The sequence below is a fragment of the Zonotrichia albicollis genome, chromosome 19 (assembly GCF_047830755.1).
Source record: "Zonotrichia albicollis isolate bZonAlb1 chromosome 19, bZonAlb1.hap1, whole genome shotgun sequence".
Lineage (NCBI taxonomy): Eukaryota > Metazoa > Chordata > Aves > Passeriformes > Passerellidae > Zonotrichia > Zonotrichia albicollis.
Genome location: NC_133837.1, coordinates 5770627 through 5789112, shown reverse-complemented (window position 1 = coordinate 5789112; position 18486 = coordinate 5770627). Strand labels below are relative to the sequence as shown.

Here is an 18486-nt window from a genome sequence, read left to right as displayed (position 1 = left end):
TGGTGGCCTGGTGTAGTAATGAAACAAGAAATATTTCTACTGTAATGTAACACAGCAAGAAAAATATTTACCTAAAATTCTCCTGCAGCCAGTGCTTTGGAGAGCAGGAATTTTATCTTGAGCAGTAGTTGCTGTGCAGAGGATCCCAAAGGCCTTATCAAAGCAGGAGCTTGAGGTGAGGCTCCTGGAACAGTAAAAACTCACAGTGAGTGAGACCCTTGGTTGTGTGAGCAAGGGGAGCAGCAAGGGATAGAAGAGATGAGATCTGCTCTGTTCCTTTTGAAAAGGGAGCTCTTTCTCTTTTCAGATAAAAATTAAAATGTAATTACAAACACCTGTGATGTGTCTGGGGAAAGGCGCAGGAAGGGCGGAGAAGTGCCTGAAGAAAATCCCTGCCACAAGGACAGAGGGAGCAGAACCTGATTAGTTTATCTAAGGCAGTGTAGGTGATGTGATCACTGTGGGAGATCTTTCATCAGGAGAAGTCTCAGGGTCCTCAATCTCCTCCATCCACCTGGAAAAGGCAAACCAGGGGCTGTGTCAAACTGTGTTTGGCTGGGCAGTACAGCACACACTGGTGCTGTGCTGACCAAAACCCAGTTGCAGAGGAGGAGGCAGCTTCTCCATCCCTGTGGAGAAGGATTGCCTGCTTTTGTAGAAGAAGGTTTTGGCTAAACATGAGCTTTTGGGTTGAGGATGCAGGTAGAAAACCAGGTGAAGTGGAGCTTGGTTATGTGCAGCTTGGGGATGGTTTTTCTGGGCTGATGCTCTTGTAAAGCTGTGCTTCTGATAAGGCTCAATGAGATAAAAGGGCAAGAGAATCTCCAAAAGAGAGAAGGATGGGGTTATCTCCCTGGAGGAAAGCTTGCTCCTCTTCTTCTAGCAGGAGTTTGGGGTATGTGCTATGAGGTGAGCTGTTTACATACCTTGCTGCTTTAAATATTTACTGTTAGAGCTCTGGATATTCTTGTTATTGTTCAGTTGCTGTAATTTTCCATCTTTCTCTCCCCCTCTCAGTGCCTTAGGTGCACATGGGTGCAATATGACCCAGCTGGTTTTAATGAAAAGGAACTCCTACTTCTAGCCCGGATATTTTATTTCACACTTCGTGGGGCTCGCCTCTGGGCCGCTCCATTTGCTGAACTTTTATTAGATCCAGGATGATAACATAACCCAAATTACCTTTGCTTGGGAAACACAGAGTGACCCAGGGAGCTGGGACTGACCCAGGCAGCTGGGACTGACCCAAACTGCCCCAACCTCTTCTGCTGAAGTGCTTTGAGCTCCTTCACCAGCTCCACCAGACGTCATTGTGACGCTCCCACCACAGTCCATCAAGAAGGTTTTGAGGCTTTTTCTAGTGGTTTATTTCTTCTTGCCTCCTGTTGACCTCAAAAACAGAGTTCCCATCACAGCATCACCCCAATCCCTGTGTGACCACAGCTCAGAGAGTGCCACCAAACTCCAAGCAGGGGCTGTCATGTTGAATCTTATGGGATTTGCAAGGGGGTAGGGTGTGAACATCAAAAAAATGTGCTTGGTCCTTCCTCAGATTGCTTGTATTGCTCTTTTAAAGTCTTGTTTACAATGAGGATTTTTAGGTTGTCTTGCTTAGTTTTTGTTTTGTTTTGCTTTGTTTCTTCCTGCTCAAACCCATTCTACAACTTTGTGATGAGGCTGCAGTCGGGATGTTTAACAGATTTTGTAAAAGGCTAATAATCCAGGTTCAGTTCTTCCAAGTCAGCGAGTCATCAATGATTTTTAACAAAGAGGGACTTTTTTCTCACTCAGTAACAAAGTTAATTATTGACAGCTACATTTTTACCTGCTGGAAATGGATTGCTGGTGTGACCCGAGTAAGACTGCTTGGGAGTCACTTTCTTTCAAAAATCAATGCCAGTGACACGGGCCAGCCCTCTGCGGTGGGGACAGCAGGGAGCTGGCACCCGGGTGCTGAGCTCAGTGCCACAGGAGCTGCAGGTCCATGGCCATTCCTGTTCTCCAAGCCATGGAGAACAGCAGGTGGTGCTCAGCCAGGATGGCACCCAGGAGTTTTACAGGCACTGTATTGCAGGAAAGGCATTTTTGTTTGCATTTGTGATGCAGAGAGATGCAGAGCTGTCCCTCCCTACGCTGCTCTGGTGGTTTGTGACACCACAAGGAGAGCAAAAAATGAAAGAGCTGAGCACTGCTGCCTGCCAGAGGAGAGGAAACCCACTGTACCTGCCCTAAAATATCATACCTCTGTTGTAAAGGTGCTCTCAAGATTATTTAAACAGTTCTCATGGTTTCAAGTAATGCCTTTCCTTGGACAGTGTGGAGAACCTGGAGCTGGTTGAGTCTGGGAAATTGGTACTGTTGGTTTCATTTTCTGGTTCATTTACACTCTGGGGGAGTCTGTGGTGTTTGCAGACTTTAAATGTGTGAAATTAAAAGGGTGATGTCTGTGGTGAAGCTCATACTTTCTGCAGTGACTGTACTACTATTTTACATCATTTTCCTTTATGGTTCACCCCAAGTGGACTGAAAGCCCAACCCATTCATTTTTCCTTTCCTGTTGATGTGCCTGGACACATTTCAGGGGGTATCATCACTTTAAAATGATGCTATTAAAACACAGGGCGGGGAGGATAAAAAAGAGGGTCAAGAGGGCAGGATTTGAATCAACACCGGAAAGGGAGAAGCATCAGATAGCGAGATGCTCAACCTGGGAGGGTGTGAGAGGTGGGGAAGGGGCAGCAGTGTCACGGACGGGGCTGGTGTCGATGCCAGAGCGTTTTCCTCGCTGGCTGGGGCTGGAGCGGAGGGAGCTGTGGCAGCACCGAGCGCTGGGCTCAGCATCGGGGCAAGTTTTGCCTCCCCTCTGCTCCTTCCTGCAGCGCTGATTTTCCAGAGGGGGCTGCGGTTTGTTAACCCAGCGCCTGTTTGATTTCGAGCAACCACAAAACGGAGCGTGGCAGAGTTGTCCCTTTCCAAACAAGGCTAAACCCAGAAGCGAAAAGGCTCCATCAGCGCCAGAGAACATCGGGGCAGCGACCCACCCGTGTGGGGCCGCTTCCACCCATATGGGACCGCTTCCACCCTCCGTGGGGCAGAGCTGCTTGGTTCCCCAGCCTGTTCCCCGTCACTGGGGCTCCGAGCCGAGGGCACAGCGGGCCCGGGGAATGCGGTATAACCCGGGGGTGCCCAGAACATCGGGGCCGCTTCCACCCGTGTGGGGCAGCGCTGCTTGGTTCCCCAGTGTGTTCCCCGAGCGGAGGGCACAGCAATATAACCCGGGGTACGCGGTGTAACCCGGGGCGCACACCAGGGCGGGGCGGGGGTCGCGGCCGCCGCCCCGCGGAGGGGCCGGCGCGGCGGAGGGGGCGGCGTGACGGGCGTGGGGAGCAGCCAGTGCGCGGCGAGGGGCCGTGCCGGGCCGGGCCGGGCTGGGCCGGGCCGGGGGCATGGCTGGCTGCCCGGCGGGGCGGGGGGCGGCCGCAGCCGCTCGCCCTCCGCCATTCGCGCGGCCGCAGCGCGCACCGCGGAGCCGGGGGGCAGCGCCCCGCGCCCCGCCATGGCCGACCCGGCCGTCAGCGCCCACCTGGAGGGCATCATCTCCGACTTCGAAGGTGGGTGGGGCGCGGGGGTTGCAAAGGGGGACCCACGGAGGGAGCAGCCGCTTTTTGGGGTTCAGCCGGGAGGAGCCGCCGTCCTGCTTTTATTTTCAGTCTATGGAGCACTTAATAGTTGCTGCGTTTGCAGAGGGAGACGTTGGGGAAAGCTCCGTGTGTCTGAAGCCAAAAGCGGAGAGGGCTGAGCTGGGCTCGGCTTCCCCCGGGCTCGGCGTCCCCAGGCTCGGCTGCCGCAGCCTCCCCGCACCGCTGGAGCCCCCGGGGGGGTCCTGGGCCAGGCTGGGGTGGCGCCCCGCGGGTAGGGAGGGCTGGAAGGAGCGGGATGCCCCAGGGAGGCATCCCCAGGGCTGTCGGTGCCTTTTGTCCGGAGCGGCTGCGGCCGCTGGTGTATCTGCCAAGGCAGGGTCTTACGGGGTGTTTCTCCTTTCCTGCCCTTCCCGTGTTCATTTATGTAGTTTTTTTCAGCTGAAAACACCAGACCAGACTAAAAGTCTGAAAAGAAAGCCCCTTCTGTTGATTCCCACTTTTGGGGTGCAAACCCAGCCCTGGGATGTGGATAACTATCCCACTTTCCCGAATCCCTGCAGCGGGAGCTCTGCAGTTGTTGTCCCGTGGCAGAGCTCCAGCGCCCTTGGAGGATCTGCCCGTGCGGACCGGGACGGCTTCTCCCCCGCTCCTCTCGCCTGGTATTCTGCTTTTTCCAAGCGAGATAAGCCAGCGGGGAGCGTGCTGCTGCCAGATGGGTCTGGGAGTGAGAGACAGGCAGAGGAGGGCTGGGGGGCCGTGCCTGGAGCAGGCGTTGAGAGATCGGCTCGAAGGGAGCTCATCTTCCTCCCGAGCAGAGTTTTGGAAGAGCGGCTCCATCCATCCCTGCGCGTCCTGGCAGCGACCCAAGCGGAGCTTTGTGCAGCGGTTTCTGGAAAAAAAAAAAAAAAAAAAAAAAAAAAAAAAAAAAAAAAAAGAGGAAAAAAAAAAGAATCCGAAATAGCGGAGATGTTGGGGCCGCGCGGTGAAAGCTTATCCAGGGGCTGCGTGTGCAGCGCTATAGGCTGAGGCTCCTCCGCCTCCTGGAGAAGCCGGGCTGACCTTGGGCAAGAGAGCTCTGCTGGTTTTCCTGCTGGGGAGCCGAGGGGGCTCCGAGAGCCGGGGTTCCTCTTCCAGGTCAGGCAGGAAACGGGTGGCAAAGCTGGGGTCCCTGCTGTAGGGTTTAGACACGGTCACCTCCCCTGGCATTCCCTGCCCCGGGGTTTGGCCACGGGCACCTCCCCTGTTTCCATCCCCTGGGCTCTCCCCAGCGCAGGAGGCTGAGGGAAGTCACGTCCCTCGGGCAGATTGGGACTAACAAGTGTTGGGACACAGAGTGACCCGAATCCGCCGCCCCTTTGGGTTCAAGGGCGCCTTTGTGACTGTCCTTGAGCTTCCCCACGTAGGGCTGCGAGCTGATGTAATTACCGCTTCCCTTTGCTGCCCCAATTGCATTTAAATCTCTGAAGAATGAGTAATTCCCCACTCGGATACGATAAAGGCTCTGCTGTGGGCCCTGTTTGGGCTGTGTGTGTTCCTCCGTGGCACCCAGCAGCTCCGTCCTGCCTTTATTTTCAGTCTATGGAGCACTTAACAGTTCCTGCCAGTGCAGAGGGAGAGGCTGGGGAAAGCTCCGTGTCTGAAGCCAAAAGGTCTGGCCTTGCCCTTGAGCAGGGATCCGGGCTACTGTTTCACAATTTAATTAGCTCTCAGCCTGGCACAGCAGCTTCCCAAAAAGCAGCAATTAATCTGCAGCCCGGAGGGCAGGAGATGCAGTGTTCCCGACTGCTGGGTGGGTACCTCAGCCTCACGCAGCCCCTGGCCAAGCAGCAGAGATCTGCCAAAAAAACACCACGGAGCAGCAAGAGCAGAGCATCCCCAGCTCTCTTTGTTCCCTGCAGTCACACTCTGCCTGCCCTCCCCAGCCACCCTGGCTGTTCCTGCCTGTTTTCCTCGCAGCATCCGTGCCAGTTTTCCTCCCAGCATCCCTGCCTGGCTCCTTGTCCCTGCTGTGTTGCAGCAGGCAGGGAGCTGCAGCCTTGGCTGGGGAGCTGCCAGCCTGGGGAGGCTCCAGGGGCCCCTGGGGAGGGGGAGGCAGCACCAGGTACTTGATTCCAGTTCAATTTCCAGATTAAAGCAACGTTTGAGAACAAAACAGAGCGCAGCAGAGTGTGTTTTCCTCGTGCCCGGTGCTGTGATGGGGATGCTCACAGTGCCCATCTTGCACTGACCAGCAGGTCCTGCAGGAGGAGGGCACTAGAAAAGTCCAGGGAGGACTGGCCCAGTCCTCTTCTGCCCCAGAGGAGCTGTGGCTGTCCCATCCCTGGAAGTGTTCAAGGCCAGGCTGGATGGGACCATGAGCAGCTTTGTTTAGTGGAAGGTGTTCTCTGCCCATGGCAGAGGGGTTGGGAATAGATGATTTGTAAGGTCTCTCCCAACCAAAGCCATTCTATGATTCCAATCCCCCTTATTTGACTGACAAAAGCTTCCCTGTCTCTAATAGGACAGAGCATCACTAGGTCTGTGGTTTGCCAGCATTTACAGACAATAACACCTCTGCCTCTGGGTTTATAGATCCTGGCAGGATTTCAGGAGTGTGGCTGGTGCAGCTGTGGTTCCAGCAGTGCTTCCCAGGCTCACCTCTGCTCTGAGGGGGCTCTGGGTCCCTCAGCTCCCCGGGGTCTCAGCACAGAGCCTGAGCTGCAGGGAGGGGAGGCTGCAGTGCTGAACACACCTGGTGAGGTGCCAATCCCTGCAGCCCAGAGCTCCCTGACCCAGCCAGGCTGGCTGATGTGGGAGTGCTGGAGTCCATAAATGGTGCCCCACTGTGCAGGGGTGATGCTCCTGCTCACAGCTTTGGTTGGTTGTGATGCTGCACAAAGATAATCCCACAGCGTGGAACTCCTCATCCTGCCAGAGCTTTGTGCACTCAGTTTCTGCTGCCTGGTGGTGAGACAGGGGAGATCTGCTCCAGTCCCTCGTGCCAGGGTGACTGAGGTGTGTTTTTGCTGGCAGTTTCTGGTGCAGAGCACCAATGCCAAGCACTCCTTGCCTTTGCCAGTGCTGTCAGTCAGCACCAGATTGGTTTCCCTGTAATGTTGAAACACAAATTGTCACTGTGGGTGTAAACTGTGCCTGCTGGAAGTGCTGAGTGGGGCTGTGGGTCTGTGGAGAGGCAGGAGGGTTCCCAGGGGTTCTGTGTGGGGGCAAGTTTGCTCTGGCAGAGACCATGAGACAGCATTTGTGGATAGCTCCTAATCCCTGATTTTCCTATTGCTCAGAGCCCAGCTCCCTTGGGAATGTGTGCTGGCTGAGGGTGAGCCTTGGCAGTGCTGTGGAGCTGGGTGGGGAGCCTCCAGCCCTGCCAGGACATGACACTGCTGATCAGAGGGTTTCTCTGGCCATTTTATTTATTTACTCTTCCTTATTATTACACACTTTTCAGACACTTCTCTCACCACCCAATGCAGGGTATTTTTAGCATCTCACCAGCGGACTTTGTCCCAATGAGGTACAAACTCATGATAAGTTATGTCCCAGTGTCACCAAAAAATCATCACCCCGCTCATTTTCAGGAGGACTCTGCATTATAAATAGACTTTTCTACGTGCACAAAACTCACAGACTCATCCTTAAAACCTCCTTGAGCAGATGCCTGGGATGTCTGTGGGACACGTGGCCGTGCTGCACCCCTGGGCTGTGCAGGGCCCCGTTCCTGCTGCCCCTGGAGCAGCTGCAGCTGCATGCTGCACATGCTGGGACTCACCCCGGGCTAATATTAGCAGGAGCATGCCAATGTGGGTGATGTGCCTTGAATCCAGCAGGCTGGAAAGGCCTGGAGATGGGATTTGCTTCGTTTTTGTGTGTCTCTCTCAGGCCCAAGGTGTGTCCCCCAAGCCCAGCCCTAGGGTTTGCAGGATGAGCTGCAGGCAGGGAGCTGAGCGTGTGACTAACAGTCCCTGGTGTGCCAGGGCTCAATGCCTGGAAAAGGAAATGCAAAAAGATCTTTCCTATTTCCATCTTGGATCATCCCAGCCCTGGGAGTGAAGCAAAGCTCCTCAATTGTTGGATTTCCTGGGCTGTCCACAAAAAGTCACACAGTGACTGGTTTCTCCTGGAGCTCTTTGTGGCCAGCTCGGTGTGGGCACAGCCAGAGCTGCTCCTGCAAGACAGCAAATCCCCTCTGACACCCTCAAAGCTGGGCATTACAGCCACTTCAGAGTGTTCTCTCTCTCATTCCACATCTGTGTTTCTCTACCTGGGGCAAAAGGACGGGCTGGATGGGCGTTTTCTGCCAAATCCTCCTGTGGTGGGAGAGGAAGGAGCCAGAGGAAGGTGCCTGTGGGAAGGGAAGTTTTGTGTCTTCCCCAGCAGAAGTTGTGTCTTCCCCTGCAGAACTGGCCTTCGAGCCACAGAGTCAAAAACCTGCATCTGCCTGGTCACAGCCCTGGGTAGCCAGCAAACCTGGGGCTTAATTACTGCCAGGCATTAACCTGGCGCCTCTGGGTGCCCCATGGCCTCACTGGGTGCTGGGTTAATTTCTGCTTTGCTGCTCTTCCTTGCAGGGAACTGCTCAGCCCTTTTTCCAGGAGCCAGGACTGAGACAGCAGCCACAAAAACCTGGATGGGGACATGTCATAAAACCAAAAAAAAATAATGGAGACTTCAGAGCCCATAACCACTCCAGATGTTCACATTTCTGACTTTGATATTTAAGGCAGCATCTTTCTGCAAGAATATCATGTGGGCTCTTTCCCTCTCCAACCTCCCTGTCCCCTCCTGCTGCAGTGGACTCTGGCACCCCTTTGGTCTTCAGCAGCAAGCCAAGTGACCCTAAATCCAGGCTAAGCCTGTTTGGAGCCTGTAAAATGAGTCAGTGGGGCTGAGTTCAGTTCCTGGGGGGCTGTGCCTGGTTGGTGGGGGTCAGGCTCCATCAGGGGAGCTCTCTGTGGGCTGTCATGCCCTTCACAGGGATGGGGGTGTGTCCTGGCCGCCTCTCATTTCACACCTGCAGGGTTTGGTTTGGTCCTGGCACCCCTCTGGTGGCACCAGCAGTCTGTACCCAGCTGCTGTGCTGGTGCCAGGTGGGCAGAGCCCTCCTGGGTGCAGGAGCCCCCTCCTCACTTCCCTCCCTGCCACACACAGCAAGAACGGGTTTGTTGTGGTGACAAACAAAAGAGTGGCACGGAGAGTTTTTCTTCTTGGGCAGGAAGGGGTTTGTTGCTGTTCCAGCTCATTCTGAGCAGCTCTCATCTCCTGATGGCTGTGACTCAGGCTTTTATCCTGATTGTTTTGGGAGGCTGCTGCCTGCAGCTCAGCCCTTGGCTCTCCTGGGGACGCCTCCAGGGCGGTGGCACAGGGACAGTGCCCACCCAGGCTGGCCTTTGGCTGGTTCGTGTGCCCAAAGGGGACATGCCAAGGGTGCTGTGTGACCCTACAGCCTCCCAGGGCTGCTGGCACCAGGCCAGGGCACTTTGGGGTGGGTGGGCACAGTCAGTGTCAGCCAGCTGTGCTGTTGTGAGGCCTTCAGGATGGGGGAAGAGATGAGAATTTGACTTCATGTTTTCAGAAGGCTGATTTATTATGATATGATATGATATTATTGTCATGGACATACTTTATGAAAAATTATTTTGCTAAGATCTTTTCTCCTGAGAAGCTGAAAAGCCTCAGAAATGAAATGTAAACAATGATTATCTGCGGCTGTGGAATGCAACAGGTGCATCTTTGATTGGTCTTATGTGGTTGTTCTTAATTAATGGCCAATCACAGTCCAGCTATCTCAGACTCTCTGGTCAGTCACAAGATTTTATTATCATTCCATTCCTTTCTGTTCCTAGCTAACCTTCTAAAATCCTTTCCCTGTTCTTTAGTGTAGTTTTAATATATAATTTTCTTTTAATATGATATATATCATAAAATAACAAATCAACCTTCTGAAACATAAAGTCAAAATTCTCATCTCTTCCCTCATCCTGAAACCCGTGAACACCACCACAATATTATATTATATTATATTATATTATATTATATTATATTATATTATATTATATTATATTATATTATATTATATTATATTATATTATATTATATCAATGTTATTTATATTCTTATATATTATTTATATTATATATTATTTATATTATGTATTATATTATATATTATTTATATTATGTGTTATAAGAAATTATGTACTAAGACTATACTAAACTATAGAGAAAGGATACAAACAGAAGGCTAGAAAAGAATGATAATAAAAACCTGTGACTGACAAGAGTCTCGACACAAATAAACTAAATTGGTCATTAAGTCAACACAATTCACATAAAACCAATCAAAGATACACCTGTTAGTAAATGATCTCCAAGCTACATTCCAAAGCAATCAGATAATTATTCTTTACATTTCTTTTCTGAGGCTTCTCAGCTTCTCAAGAGAAGAAATCCTGGCAAAGGGATTTTTCAGAAAATATAGTGACAGCCAGCCTCCTGTGCATTGCAGGGCAGGGGACATTGTGACATCAGTCTGTGCCACTCCTCTTGGCAGGAGAGGTGGCAGTTTGGCACAGAAGCAGCACAAAAACCCTTGCTAGGGTGAGGCGGGTGCTCTGCCAGCCCTGGGGTGGTGGTGAGGGCATGGCACTGGTCACTGCCCTGCTTTGGGGCACAAGGAGTGTGGTGAGCACTGGGGCTGGGACTGAATCTTTGTGTCATGTTGGCCAATGGAAGTAAAACTGCAGGGAGGATTGCATAGGATGGATTGGAGTTGATTTTTCAGAGCCCTCAGGAGGTTTGGACAGCAGCCCACACTGCAGTGCTGGGTGTCCCCTCCAGGAGAGCAGGGACAGCAGCAATCAGGGCAGCACTGCAGGGCTGAATGGCTCCTGGATCCCTCCTTTACCCCAATTTCCCCTTTTTCTGGAGCTTTTTACCAGCATATCACAACACCACCATCAAAGCATCTTCTCCAATGGAGACTTGACTGATTCAATCACCCAGTCCCTGGTCACCCCCTCTCCGTGTTCCTTGCTGGGCACTGGGGTTCAGCCACCTGGGCCTGGCATCTGTGGCACCAGCACGGGGCAGGCTGGGCTCTGCAAGACCATCTGCATCATACTTTTGTCTCTGGGTAATCATTTCAAGGCATTTTAGAAATATTAGTGAACCAAACCAAATCTGCAGCCCCATGGGAGGCACAGCAAAGATTTATTTCTCTCCTTCCTCCTCCCCCTGTGAAAGGAAACTGGAGCTCAGACAGCAGACAGGAGCTGGAGTGAGCCTCTGGCAGAGGCAGTAATGCAATCTGCTGGGCTAGATACTCTGTGTTTTATGTAATTTTCTGTACAATATGAAATGAATATAAGGGATGTAAAATACACTGCTCTGAGCTGGAAGCATTTTGCTGCGAGTTAATGGTTATATAAACCCAAGTGTAATAGAGAATCAAGCTAAAATCTTTTGAGAACTGCATTATGGGGACTGGAAAGCTGGGATTTTGTATTAATCTGAGTGTGGATTTTATTGTTTTTTTCTATTCTTAGTCGTGACTTTGCTTTTGCATGTTCATTTCTGGGAAATGAGCAGTTTGCTGCATCAGCCTCAGGCTGTTTTATACCTTGCTGTGAGTGAGAGAAACGCTGCTTTGATTGATGTCAGAGCCCTGAACTTGCATTTATCCCCAAATTTCCACCTCTTGGTACTGTTTACACCATTCAGGAAGGCCCTGCATAATGACAGCACATTGCCAGCCTTTCCTTGTGCATGTGATTCCTGTCAGAGCAGGCAGTCTGCTGCAACTTCCTTTGAAGGCTGGCTGTGAAATCAGAGAAGGGATTTATGTGAGCATAAACTGTTCATAACCTGACCCAGGATAGCGTGAGAGTCAGGGTACAACAGCAGAATGTCACTAAATATATATAGAGGTGGATGGATGGATGGATGGATGGATGGATAGATAGATAGATAGATAGATAGATAGATAGATAGATAATTTATTTATTTTATATATGTAGTGCAGCAAGGTTGGTTTATTGGTGAAGGAAAGGTGTGAAGCCTTCTGGCACAAGCACAGGGAGGGGCCCCAGCAACCCTTACTTCTTTTCTTCTTTCTTTTGTTAGATCACCAGAAGCTTTGGGAAAGGTGCTTTTAAAGTGTCCTGCCTTGGTTTCTGTGGGTGTAGGAGGGGATCTGAGTTTCTCAGGCTGTTTTGAAGCTGTGCATGCTCACAAAATCCTGCCAGCTTGTGCTGCCTGCACTGCCAGGGATTTTCCACCTCAGCCCCATGGTTTTGACCCCACTGAGGGGCTCAGGGGAGCTGGGATCCCCTTTTTGTTGAGGGTGGGGTACAGATGTCCTGCTGTGGTGCTGCAGCAGGGGTGCAGCTTCCTTCCCTTTCTGCTCTGGGACCTTTAGGTTTAATACACAATGGAAATACCCTATAGGAACATGCAGAACACCTTCCTTGCCCCCACAACTGAGCCTTTAGATCACTCCAATGCACCCAGCTCTGTTATGGGTGGTGGCAGCTCTTCAGGTTCTGGTTTATTGTTATCTTGTCTAAAGTTTTGCACCCTGTCCACACCAGGCTCAGCGCATTGGAAAAGCACCACAAAAATGGCCAACAATCTCTTGTTACAAGGTCTTTTAAGATTAAATGATCCAATTAAGAACTGACACCTAGATTATTTCCCCTTTTAACCCAATAACTGATCCCAAAGAGCCCACAATGCAGACTTTTCTGCCCAATTACAAAATGCCCCCCAAACCCAGGAAGAAGCAGCATGAAGAAGAAACCCAGGATGACACCCTGTGCCCTCCATCTTGCTCCCATCCACAACACACTAAAAATCCCAAAACCTCAATTTCTCACCAAGTGATTCACCTACACTACTCTCTATAATCTATTTCACACTTTTGTGGGTTCCAGTCTATCTTGCACTCTAGGAAACTTTCTCCATGAATGAGGGTCAAAGTCAGTGCTCCCCTGGGGGTCAGGGCACCCCAGAACAGACACAGAAATATTCCCTGGGTTTCCACAGGCAAACACTCTTTGCTCTCAGCCTGGGCCAGAAAAGCCCTGCGAGCACCCTGCCGCCTGTGACAGGCCTCTGGAAAGCTTTGGGGCCGTGAGCAGTGAATGCTGGGTTGGGTTTCCAAGGGTTCCTTGAAAGATGAGAGCTGCAGCCTCCCCCCTTTCCTGCCTGGGAACAGGAGGTGACCATCTGGTAGCAGTTTAGAGCTCTCAAACGCTGCCATTGTGTGCTGGGGAATAACGGGGCGCCCGCTGCCCTGGCCCCACAGGGCTCTGATGTGTCCAAAAACCCAGGGAAAGCTCTCTGTGCTTAACAAAGCAAGCAAATGTAACCCCTGGGTTACAGGCACCACGAGAGGGGCACAGGATGTTTAGTGGGAAGCAGTTGGGGGCTGTGGCTGTGACAGAGCTGGAAGCAGCTCCCAGAGGAGCCAGCAGCATCCCTTGCTGTTTATTTTGGTCTCCTCCTGAGCTCTGTGCATAGATGTTGCCTTGTATAAAGCCTCTCCCTGGCCTGTTGGTGGGATATTCTGTTTAAAAAGGGAGCAGAGGAGGAGCAGATGTTGCAAATGTTCCCTGGCTGATGCTCCTGGGGTGCCCAGGGCCAGGCTGGGGTGGCAGTGAGCTGTGGTGGCAGTGAGCAAGCTGTGTGCTCCAGAGCTTCCAGCTGGGACACGTGTGTGCTGGGCTGTGTGTTTGGGTGTGTGTGTGCTGGTTTGTGTGTGTTTGGTGTGTGTGTGCTGGTTTGTGTGTGCTGGGGTGTGTGTGTGCTGGTTTGTGTGTGTTTGGTGTGTGTGTGCTGGTTTGTGTGTGCTGGGCTGTGTGTTTGGGTGTGTGTGCTGGTTTGTGTGTGTTTGGTGTGTGTGTGCTGGGGTGTGTGTGTGTGCTGGTTTGTGTGTGTTTTTCCCTTTCACAAACAGGACAGGACTGCTGGGGAACGTTCTTTGAGCTTTATTTGCAGCATCAGCCTTATTGCATGGCTGAGGCAGTAGGAAGATGGCAAAGCTCATGTACAGCCAGCAGCAGCCAAAGATTTCTTTGTTACAGAGCATCTTAAAAACTTTCTAGCCAATAACATGTTGCTAAAGCTTACAGACAGTTGTTCTAACCAATTACTAGAAGTACACATACACTTACTTCATACAATGCTTACTGGTATGCTTTCTATTGACAATACACAGTATCTCATTATTAGGCTTAAAACCTTAATATCTTGCTAAACATATTTTTCTGCAATGTTAAGGTCTATCTTAACCTTCTAGTGTCTTGCTAAAAATATTTTTCTCTAATCTTGAGTTCTATCTTAACCAAACCTAAGACTTAAACTATTGTTTCATGTCCTTACTATACTGTTGTAACTTTTTCTACCTTTAGGCTAGACAACTACAGCTAATCCTAAGTTTCTCTACTCTTTCTGTTTCTAAGGCCTACCTTTCCATCTTTCTAAAAATCTTCTTACCTTTACTATTTCCCACATTGTGGAGTCCCTGTGCAGGAGCCAGATCCCTCCATGGCATCTGAGCACCCTTGTGACATCTCTGCTGTTGCATGGGCTGCTGGGATTTGAACCAGACCTCTGGCTGCATCCCTAGATGTTGGAATCCTGGATGCTGAGAATTTAAAACTTTCTGTGCCTTACCCTCAGCTGCTGTTTTTGTGAGGAATACACACACTTCCCTGCAGGAAGCTGGGAGGAGGAGCAGAGGCTGTTTACTTTCCTTTCCTGGCTCTGGGGCAGGACACACTATTTATAAGTTTTTTCTCTTTTTTTTTGAAGCTATTGTGCTTCCTGAGGTCCTTCTCTCTTGTCATGCAAGGAGGAGAGAGGCAGAGCTGAGCAGGGAGCTCCAGCCCCGCTCAGTCCCTCAGGATTAGGTGACATTCCCAATGTCATCATGCTCATGGCAGTGGGGCTCTGTCTCAGAGGTGGAAACACAAACCCTCATGGTCACAGTGCTCCTTTCTCATGTCTGGGATGTCTGACCTTCTCCAGGTCATGCTGAATTCATGGAATGTGCCAGCAGGACAAGCTGGGCACTGAAATCCCTGTGAAACCATGAGATGGTCACCTCATCCTGCAGAGAGGGGTGAGAAAAGCTCCTGAGTTGTCCCCAGGAATGCCACTGGGACCTGGGGCTCCTCATGATTTTGCTGTCAGTCCCTCTGAGGGCCAGTATTGCTGAAGGTGACATTCCCAATGCCATCGTGCTCATGGCAGTGGGGCTCTGTCTCAGAGGTGGAAACACCAACCCTCATGGTCACACTCCTCCTCCTGTCTCATGCCTGGGATATCTGACCTTCTCCAGGCCATGCAGAATTCATGGAATGTGCCAGCAGGACAAGCTGGGTGCTGAAATCCCTGTGAAACCATGAGATGGTCACCCCATCCTGCAGAGAGGGCAGAGAAAAGCTCCTGGGTTGTCCCCTGGAATGCCACTGAGACCTGGGGCTCCTCGTGATTTTGCTGTCAGAACCTGTGCTGAGCCATTTCTGCCCCTCTTTGGGGTGAAGTTTCCTTGCCCAGCCCCTCAGCCCTTTCCTGCCCCGGCACAGCAGCACAAGGGAGGATTTATCTGCAGGGCTTGGTTGTCCTGAGGCTGTAATTGTGGTGCTGCAGCTCTGCCTGGGGCTTTCTGAACCCCTTTGTGTCTGGGCTTTGACCTTTTTCTCTTTTCTGCAACAGAAGGACCTGGAAAAAAGCCATTTTTGGGTGTTGTAAGTCTAGCCCTTTGATAAGGACAGGGGCTGGCTGTGCTCCAGAAAGACCACATGGGTGGCATTGGGCAGGTTTACCCTGGCCTTGGGGCACTTTGTGGGGTTTAAAGTCAAAGGAAAGGGGCCATGTAGGTCAGCATTGCAATGGGGTTACTCACCAGTTACTCCCACTTTGTGGGGTTTAAAGTCAGAATAAAGGGGCCATGTAGGTAAGTATTGGGATACTCACCATTTCTTTGAGCAGGTTTACCCTGAGTTTGGGGGCACTTTGTGGGGTTTAAAGTCAGAAGAAAAGGGCCATGAGGTCAGCATTGCAATGGGATTACTCACCATTTCTTTGGGCAGGTTTACTCTGGGTTTGAGGCACTTTGTGGGGTTTAAAATCAAAGGAAAGGGGCCATGTAGGGCAGCCTTGCAATGGGGTTACTCAGTATTTCCTTGGGAAGGGGCAGCAGGGCTCAGAGGAGTGGGGATGATGGATGTGGCTCATGTGAGGAGCCCTTGGAGGTCAGCAGGGCCTCATTAGCAGGCCAGAAGGAAATCCCCAAACCTCTCGGTACTGAGGGATCTCAGGGCAATGTTCATTCAGGAAAGACATTGCTCAGCATTTCCTTTGCCGCTGAGTTCCTTGAGAGCATTTACCCTGTTCTGGCTCTCAGGAGGTCAGAGAGCTGCTTGTTGAAGGGAAGAGGTGGAGACTGAGCTGGCTGGAGGAGGGACAGGCAGGTTTGAAGGGCCTGATGTGGACAGAAGTGTGGTTCCACCCCTCAGTGTCCTCTGCTGCTCCTGCCCACCCAGCTTTGCTCAAGGGCTCCCCGTCGGGTTGTCCCTTCCTCTCTCTTTGTTTCCAGCAGAATGCAGGCTGGGCTTGGCTGCTGCATTGTTTTAAACGTGGGGGTTTTGGGAAAAAATACAGCTAAAATGTTTATTTGTGGATAAAGTGTGTGATGGAGAGGAGAAACTGGAAAATCTGTGCTGGAGGGTCAGAGCTCCAGCTGAGGGTTGGAGACCTGAGAGTTTGAACACATGGAAAGAGCTTTCCAGTGTGGGGCTTTTTTGGAATTAATTATTCTGGGATGCTGAGAGCTGTGCCTTGGACACAGACCTGCAGTGCCTGAGCTGTGCCAAGTGCAGAGTGCAGGGCAGGGAGTGCTGCAGGAGCTGTCACCCCTGTGAGCAGGTGATGGCATGGCTGGGAGAGCTCCACGGAAATCAGAAAAGTCTGAGCAAAAGCATTTTTAATTTTCTTTATTGCCTCCATCCTTTCTTTTACCAGTGTCTGAATATTTCTGAGATGCAAGACAGAGTATTTTGTCATGAGGAGCCCTTCATGGGACCCTTCCTGGGTTTACAGGGGGGTGAGTGTTGTGTTTTGGTGTTTTCCTGTGGTGCTGCTCCCATCAGGCTGATTTTGGGGTTGGATTCTCTGTGCATCCCTCCAGCTGTACCCTGTGATGGTGTTCACAGTGGTCCCAGGATGAGGGAAGAGATGAGGATCTGACTCCATGTTTCAGAAGGCTGATTTATTATTTTATGAGATTTATTATATTAAAACTATACTAAAAAGAATAGAAGAAAGGATTTCATCAGAAGGCTAGCAAGCAAAGGAGAAAGAATGGAATGATAATAAAATCTTGTGACTGACCAGAGAGTCCAAGCCAGCTGACTGTGATTGGCCATTAATTAGCAACAACCAACATGGACCAATCACAGATCCACCTGTTGCATTTTACAGCAGCAGATAATCATTGTTTACATGTTGTTCCTGAGGCCTCTCAGCTTCTCAGGAGGAAAAATCTTAAAGATTTTCCATAAAAGATGTCTACGACAGCCTGGGGTTCATATTTGGGTTCATATTGGGATATTCCCCCCAAAAGGAAAGCAGCCCAAAGTCTGTATCCTCACATTTTAACCCCTGCAGTCTCCCCTTGCTGAGCCCCAGCTCTGAGGGCCCTGCTTTCTTCACCATCTCTGATTTCCCTGTGCCAGGGGAGGTGCCCATGGCTGTGCCAACCCCTGGTGCCAGGACAGGGGAGGTGGCAGCTGCTGGGTGTTGGAGCAGAGCTGGGTGGCTGCTGGGATGATCCCCTCTCCCTGTGCCACCAGCTGGACCCAGCAGTGACCGATGGCTCCTGTGCAGCCAACAGATGTGTCTGAGGGATGGAGGGTCCTGGGACAGAGCAGCCCTGCGACATGGATGCTTCCTGCATGGTGGATCCTCTCCATGGTGGGAGGACCTCCTGGGATGAGGCAAGGCTGTGTTCCAGTTCTCTCCCTGGGATCCTGATTCACAGAATTCACAGAATCCACAGAATGACCAGGTTGGAAGAGACCTTCAAGATCATCAAGTCCAGCCTCAACCCCTCAGCTAAACCCTGGCACCCAGTGCCACATCCAGGCTTTGTTAAATACATCCAGGGATGGGGACGCCACCACCTCCCCAGGCAGCCATTCCAGAACTTTATCACTCTTTCCATGAAAATCTTTTTCCTGCTATCCAACCTGTATTTCCCTTGGTGCAGCTTGAGGCTGTGTGCTCTGGTTGTGTCAGTGCTGCTGCAGAAAGAGCCCAGCCCCAGCTGAGCACAGGCACCTTTCAGGAGCTGTGAGAGTGATGGGGGCACCCCTGAGTCTCCTTTTCTCCAGGCTGAGCACCCCCAGCTCCCTCAGGGGTTCCTCACAGGGTTTGTGTTCCCGGCCCCTCTCCAGTCTGATGTCCTGTGAGGTCTCAAGCCCAGGATTTTAAAGGTTAAATCTCACTGCTGCTATGATTCTGGGGGGGGATCAGAGAGTATTTCCAGCTTGTGGCTTCTCAGTGGGATCCAGCAGTGGTTCCCTTTCTGTGGAGTTCAGCCTTTTCTTTCCACCTGGCTGGGTCCTGAAAGGAGCAGGGATAAGTTGTCCCTTCCCTTGTAGCAGGGTCTCAAGTTCATGTGCTCAAAGCACTTCAGTCTCTGGGTTCCTGTGGTCTCTAGGTTTGTTTTTAAGGATATGAGCTTCTGTGGCTGCCACCATTGGTTTTCTTGCTGCATTTGTATTGGATTTGATGCTCTCCTGGGATTGTTTTCCTGTTCCCAACTTGCATTTTGCTGGCAGTGCTCA

General features: G+C 51.2%; 1 protein-coding gene across 4 annotated transcripts in view; it reads left to right on the top strand.

Moving 5' to 3' along the window:
- Positions 1-18486, top strand: part of SEPTIN9 (septin 9) — a 149821-nt gene that overhangs the window by 70713 nt on the left and 60622 nt on the right. The window contains exon 1 of one of the 4 annotated variants that reach the window (XM_074555276.1): positions 3281-3611. The exons of the other annotated variants lie outside the window; for them this stretch is intronic. Within the exon in view, the coding sequence (XP_074411377.1) occupies positions 3557-3611 (55 nt within the window). The 5' untranslated portion in view covers positions 3281-3556. Of the gene's footprint in view, positions 1-3280; positions 3612-18486 lie in introns of those variants that run through there. 4 annotated transcript variants of the gene reach the window in all.